Source organism: Prosopis cineraria, unplaced genomic scaffold (genome assembly GCF_029017545.1).
Source record: "Prosopis cineraria cultivar Desert tree isolate PC_DT_omini unplaced genomic scaffold, ASM2901754v1 PC8, whole genome shotgun sequence".
NCBI classification, from domain to species: domain Eukaryota; kingdom Viridiplantae; phylum Streptophyta; class Magnoliopsida; order Fabales; family Fabaceae; genus Prosopis; species Prosopis cineraria.
The window spans coordinates 2,548,480-2,555,067 of record NW_026555339.1 but is presented as its reverse complement, the minus strand read 5'-3'; the positions used below and the strand labels follow the sequence as shown (position 1 = coordinate 2,555,067).

At 33.4% G+C, this 6,588-nt stretch overlaps 1 protein-coding gene across 2 annotated transcripts; it reads left to right on the top strand.

Moving 5' to 3' along the window:
• The first annotated feature begins 1,039 nt into the window (after window positions 1-1,039).
• LOC129318042 (purple acid phosphatase 2-like) lies at window positions 1,040-3,912 on the top strand. 2 transcript variants are annotated; one of them, XM_054962546.1, is made up of 8 exons: window positions 1,040-1,384; window positions 1,463-1,663; window positions 1,749-1,860; window positions 2,151-2,384; window positions 2,491-2,619; window positions 2,945-3,165; window positions 3,250-3,371; window positions 3,465-3,912. In XM_054962546.1, the coding sequence occupies exons 1-8, from the start codon at window positions 1,199-1,201 to the stop codon at window positions 3,694-3,696; spliced, it is 1,437 nt and encodes a 478-aa protein (XP_054818521.1). In that variant the 5' UTR covers window positions 1,040-1,198; the 3' UTR covers window positions 3,697-3,912. The 2 variants fall into 2 exon arrangements, with proteins under 2 accessions (XP_054818521.1, XP_054818520.1); XM_054962545.1 differs by having other exon boundaries at window positions 1,043-1,384; window positions 2,151-2,380; window positions 2,540-2,678.
• The last annotated feature ends 2,676 nt before the right edge of the window (window positions 3,913-6,588 follow it).

Below are 6,588 nucleotides of genomic sequence, written 5' to 3'. Positions count from 1 at the left end.
TTTTTTAAACTGTTCAATCGTCTGATTGAGTGGTTATTACTTGTTATGTAAGATGGAAAGTTTAGATCAAGATCTGAATACAGTCGCCAATGCTCTGCTATTGATGTAAGAAGATTACGAGGCCTAAAATGTCAGCGTGGGTTTTTTTACTGTTTTTTTTTTTTGGGGGTTTCCAAAGATATTTTCTATTGAAGATAATTCTGTCTGGAATACTGTTGGATACTGAATATAAACATGTATTCAAACCTTGTTTTCCATATCATAAGGGATTAGCCATTTCGATTAAACACAATTCCATTGGTGTGCGAGCTTTTTAACTTCATAAAAGGGCATAGGAACTCAGTGTATGGGCTCACGGCATCCTGGACCAATGTTCTAAAATGGAAATAGCCCATTGCATAAGTGGGCCTCATTGTAATATTGTGTGTTTTAAATATCTCGGAAAGCAATGATGTCCGTGTTCTTCTTCTTCTTCTTCGCCTTCTTTTTGAGTAATTATTGAAGACCTTCATTTAAAAAGAAAGTATACAAAAGAACAATCTAAAAAAAAAAAAAAAAACCTAAAAAACACCAAAACCAAACGCCCGAAGAGAAAACAACGTCCAATCAAGTAATGGGAGGTTGATACTACAAATTGAAACCATCATTATTAAGACTAAATGCTGACTTAGTTAAGAAATCAGCCATCCTATTATTTTTTCTATTTAAAAAATAAATCTGAACCTCCCAATTTCTGATCAAAAGTTTCTTAGTAAAGTGGATAATTTGCTGGAAAGGGTGAGTTCCGATTTCTTGAATAAGCAGCCTCAGTAAACTCGAAGAAATACTCGCAAGCTGACTCTTGAATTAGTCTGGGTAAAAGACAAGGATGGTTTAAAAAGAGTGAGAAAGATAGGTCCTACGAATGCGCCGGAGTGAACTAATCGGTGATAAATAGTAAAATTTATTTAACACAAAATCTATAATTCAACTAGCATTTTTCACTTGGCTAATCCGGGAGTTCAATAATTTACTTAAGGAATATAGTATATCCAATTATCAATATCCGGCTGGCCTATTGCGCTTTGGGAATGAGAAGACCGACCGGTAGAGGGTTGGTGTTAGCTTCTCTATTATTGAGAAGCTTAGAAAAGGAACCATTAAATGCACGCGACTTAGACGAGCAAGCGTATCGGAACGGAGAAGGAAACAAGTCGGGATGGATGTGACGTGGAAGAGAAAGTTCGAAGGGCTTGTAGTGGCTGGATTTCTTTATAGCATCATCGTCCATGTTAGCGAAGGCGGAATCACCAGCAGCTTCGTGAGAAATTATGACTATTCTCTGGATATGCCCTTGGACAGTGATGTTTTCCGAGTACCCCCTGGTTACAATGCTCCTCAACAGGTACAGAGCTAACTTATTCTCCTTCCTTTATTTTTTTAATCTCTGGAACTACCTTTTTCCTGGGGTTATGTTATGAAGGTCCATATAACACAAGGAGATCATTTGGGGAAAGGTGTGATAATATCTTGGATCACTCAAGATGAACCGGGTTCAAGTACTGTCATATACTGGGCGCAAGATTCCCGATTAAGAAAGCAAGCTCAAGGGTTTTTTCTTTCTTACAAATATTTCAATTACACCTCTGGTTACATCCACCACTGCACAATTGAGAATTTGGAGGTGCGTGCTAGTCTTTAGTCACAACTTTGAATATCAACATTATTAATGTTCGTGGCCTCCCAACATATTCTTATTCCGCATACAGTTTGACACCAAATATTTCTACGAGGTCGGAATCGGATTCACTACTCGACAGTTCTGGTTTAAAACACCTCCTCCAGTTGGACCCGATGTTCCCTATACCTTTGGCCTTATCGGTAATTGATTATTCTACTTGCTGCAACGAATATCGTTAAATTTAGCTTCTTGAATGGCTCATTAACTCAACGTTTGATCTTCGGTTGAGGTGTTGCTTTAATTGGATATTTGCGCCGAGTAATTTGTGGGAGAAACTGTGTTGGTAATTTTGAAACTTTTGGCACTCTGCAGTGATTTTGCTATTGCTTTATTTCGCAAAAATATGAAGTAGCAGAAACTTTACATGAAAATGTAAATGTACTTTCTTTTTATGAGAATGAAATCTTGTTACCAGAACCATTGTGAGCAGGTGATCTAGGTCAAACTTATGATTCCAACACCACATTAACCCATTATGAAAAAAGCCCAGCAAAAGGAGAGACAGTGCTGTATGTGGGGGATCTGTCTTATGCAGATGACTATCCATTTCATGACAACATACGGTGGGACACTTGGGGAAGATTCACGGAACGAGTTGCTGCTTATCAGCCTTGGATTTGGACTGCGGGAAATCATGAGCTTGATTTTGCTCCTGAACTTGTAGGTGCTCATTTCTGTGCTTCTGATTAAGTTGGACTTTCTGCTAGCTAGGCTTCCCGTTTTTTTCTTTTTTAAAATATCTGATCACATTCCCTCTCCATTTGTGGCAGATGTTTATGCAAAGGCTAGATGCAATAATCTTATTATTTGCCGATGCAGGGTGAAACAAGACCATTCAAGCCTTATACTGCTCGTTATCATGTTCCATTCCAAGCCTCTCATAGTACATCTCCATTGTGGTACTCTATCAGGAGAGCTTCTGCATATATCATTGTCATGTCTTCTTATTCAGCTTTTGGTATGATTTTTCCTCACTAACATAATTTTAGAATCTTCTTAGTGTTCCATGAGCCAATCAAGGAATCAACCCATAGTAAATAGTTTGCATTTTGGTTTATATCATGAGTCCATATATATTGGAATTGTTGGAAAATTTGATTTGACGACCAGCGCTCTACTAGATTGTGCGCTAGCAGACAAAGTCACAAGCATACAATATTTATGTTGATATCTCATGATGTGGATTTGCATATTTGATTTTTTTTTTTCCTGTGTGTGTGTTAGGTAAATACACTCCTCAGTACGAATGGCTTGAGAAGGAGTTTCTAAAAGTGAACAGAGCAGAAACTCCATGGCTGATTGTTCTTATGCACTGTCCAATATATAGTAGTTATGTGGATCACTATATGGAAGGGGAGACTGTAAGAGTAATGTATGAAAGGTGGTTTGTGAAGTATAAAGTGGATGTTGTATTTGCTGGTCATGTTCATGCTTATGAACGATCGGTAAGTGCTCCTTCTCCTGTCCACCGTATTGTTTGTTAAGTAATTGCTTCTCTGAATAATCAGTGAATATTTTATTGGTTGCAGGAACGTGTCTCCAATATAGCCTATAACATAGTAAATGGGCTGTGCAAACCCGTCAATGACCAATCTGCCCCAGTTTACATAACAATTGGAGATGGAGGAAATCTAGAAGGATTGGCTATTGCGTACGTATATCAGAAAGTTTTAGACACTAAGTCCAAATGATGTCTGATAAGTTGGCGGACTAATGGAAAATAGTTGAAACTTGAATGTTGCAGCATGACAGAGCCACAGCCAAGGTACTCGTCGTTCCGTGAAGCCAGTTTTGGGCATGGGATTTTGGATATAAAGAACAGAAGTCATGCTTATTTCAGTTGGAATCGTAATCAAGATGGGTATGCAGTGGAGGCTGATTCCATTTGGTTGCACAATAGATATTGGACTCGTTCTGATGAAGCGTCCCTTTCTGCATTACGGAACAACAAAATTAAACAGGTAGCGGAAGCATGATCCAAAATCAGAATTGAAGCAGCCACAAATATCACGGTTCTTGGCTGTTGCGTAATGTGTACGTACTTATGATGGTATTTGTGCTCAAATCCATGGAAGTTATAGTTAGTTTATTGTCGTTTGTTCAAATCTTCCTTCAGGGGAGGCGGTATAACACAGACACGGCTATAGCGACTGTGATTATCTCATCAATACTATTCAGTGTGTAAACTATAAGCTTTTCTGTGTATTTCCCCACTCACGACTCCCCAGTTTTTAGGCCTGAACTCTTGACTCTCCAGCCTCAACCTCGCCATTCTTCAATCATGACAACTTAAGGAGCTTCGACGATGAGTCCTTTAGTAACAAAGTTGCATCTTGTTAACTAAATTAAATCGTATTCTTCAATCCCATGAATGTTTAATGTTTAACTGCATGAATTTGAAAGAATTACGAGAAAGAAACAATAAAATTTATTCTATTTTTATTTTTGTTATTATTTTAAAATTTCCAACACTAATTTTAATTTTTTATCGTTCATTTTAAATAAGAGAATTATTAAGATAAGAAAATTACAACTTAAAATATCAACAAAAACAAATAGAAAATTATCATTTAAGGGTGGCGGAGGGTATTTAATGTTAAATAAAGATTAAAAAATTTTAAAATATTATTGCAAGATTAGAGAATTAATTTAAAAATAATTTTTGGTGGAAAAAGATTATAATGCCTATACTTTTCTTTTTTAATTGATAAATAGTTAATCAACAAGTGTTTACTTGTATTTAATAAAAAGTCATTTGCTAATTGATAAATTTAAAAATTTAAAAAAACTTAGTTGTAAGAATAAATAAACGTAGATCATGTTTCAATAAGTAATTATTCATTAATTAACAAGTATTTATTTATATTTAACAAAAAATATTTGCTAATTAAAATGTTTAAGAACTTGAAAGAGTTTTGTTGTAGTAATAGACAAGTGTAGGTTATATTTTAATAAGTAATCATTTGTTAATTAACAAGTACACATTTACATTTAATAGAAAATGATTTGCTAATTAAAAAATTCAAAAATCTGAAAGAAATTAATTGTAAGAAGAGACATGTATATAACATCCCAATTTAAATTTTAATAGTTAATTTTTGGTAAATAGAAATTTAAAAAAAATATTTAGAGGTAAGCAAATTAGTAGGAGATGATTAGTAAATCTAACTTAGGATATAATTCTAAATTAAAAAAATAAAAAAATAATTAAAAAAATAATAATAAAAAATATTATTATTAAAATATGATTATTATTATAATAATAATAAAAAGTATGAGAAAGAAGGAAATAAAGAAGAGAACAAGATGGCTTTCGGTGCTCTTCCGGTGCAATGATTATATTTATATAATAATAAAAAAAGAAGAGAGAGGAAATAATTAAAAAATGTGGGACCCACAGTATTTTTTTTAAAAACCCATCCCTCCTTCTTCGTTTCTTCATTTCTCCCTTTTTCATTTCTCTTCGTGCGCGAACAGAGGGGGCGACGGTGTGCAAGTTCCCCGGTGCTGAGTTTTTAAGGTAAGAGTTTTTAATAGGATATTTAGGGTGTGATTTTAAGCTTTTTAAGACTAAGTAAGTGTTCTAAAATTTTTTCTTAGTCATCCTTCTTCTTTGGTTTCTGATTTTGTAGTGGTAGAAAATTTAAGATCTGGAAAAGAAATGAATTTATGTTGAATAAATATGGTTTTTGAGGTTGTCAGTAGTATAATAAATGTTCTAGAGTATAAATTTGTTGATAATCTTTGAATTTGTGGCTTATGGATCAAATTCTAAACTAGATCTGAAAATATATGTTGATTTATTGAGGTTTAGATGATTATTTAGGATTAGAAATGAATTATTATGGTTATAGGATTATGATTCTAAGCTAGAGACTCAATTTTTAATTTTTGGGTATTTTAGGTACGAATTTATGAAATAAAAAGAAAATTTTGATAATAGAAATTAGTTTAGAAGTTGATTTTTAGATTATTAATATTTATTGATAATTAAAAGAGGAGTTAAAAATTTTACTTGATAGTATTGACTCTAGATTTGTATTAAGATTGAGATTAGGAATTATGTTATATTTTTAATTCTATTATTAGAATTATTTTATTAGTTTCAAAAATTGAAACTAATATTTATAAATAATATGTTATTTGTAGATTGTATTACTGGTGAAGATTGTGGTGAGAGAGAAATTTTAAGGAATAATTTATTGAAAAAGCCACGAGGTAACCATGCTTTTAATTTATGATTAGTGTTACTTCATGTTAATTGGGTGATTATTGAGAAAATTATGAATTTTTTTATATTGTATATTGTGCAATATCATTATGAATTTGTTTGATTATTGTGGGAGGTGTTGGGAGACTTGTTATTATTGTTGTATTTATGTGCCACGTGGTACGCCCCTATTGGAGCTCAATAGGTGGCTTGTAAGGGCTCGGGCTAATTTACCTTTGGCCGGGTAATTTAGCACCGAGTGAGGGCTACGGCTCGAGGTTAATGGAGGGATATAAGGATGGTTGTTTGTGTATATTATAATATTTTATATATTTGTTGGAATTATATTATTTTTAATTCTCACTTAGTAAGCACACACTTAACTGTTTGTATACACTATCATAAATTGGCTTTGGTTACTGGGACTTTTGAGTCTCATTATGTGGTTAACAATTTTTAAGAGAAGAGCCACGAGTGACACGTGGAGGAGTCCCAGAGGCTTAGTGGTATAGATCCACTGTCTCTTTTGGGTATTTAATTTATGATTTATAATGTGTTATATTGCCAATATTAGGGCTTTTTGTTTATTGTCAATTATATGAATATATAAATGTAATCATGCCTTTCAAACTATTTCTATTTTTGGTACAATTTGGAT

Bases quoted from the DNA above. Each gene is read 5' to 3' on its own strand.
- LOC129318042 (XM_054962545.1), top strand. From the start codon at position 1,199: ATGGATGTGACGTGGAAGAGAAAGTTCGAAGGGCTTGTAGTGGCTGGA. The intron at 1,664-1,748 runs GTGCGTGCTAGT...TTCCGCATACAG, and splicing joins GCACAATTGAGAATTTGGAG to TTTGACACCAAATATTTCTA. The intron at 1,861-2,150 runs GTAATTGATTAT...CATTGTGAGCAG, and splicing joins CTATACCTTTGGCCTTATCG to GTGATCTAGGTCAAACTTAT.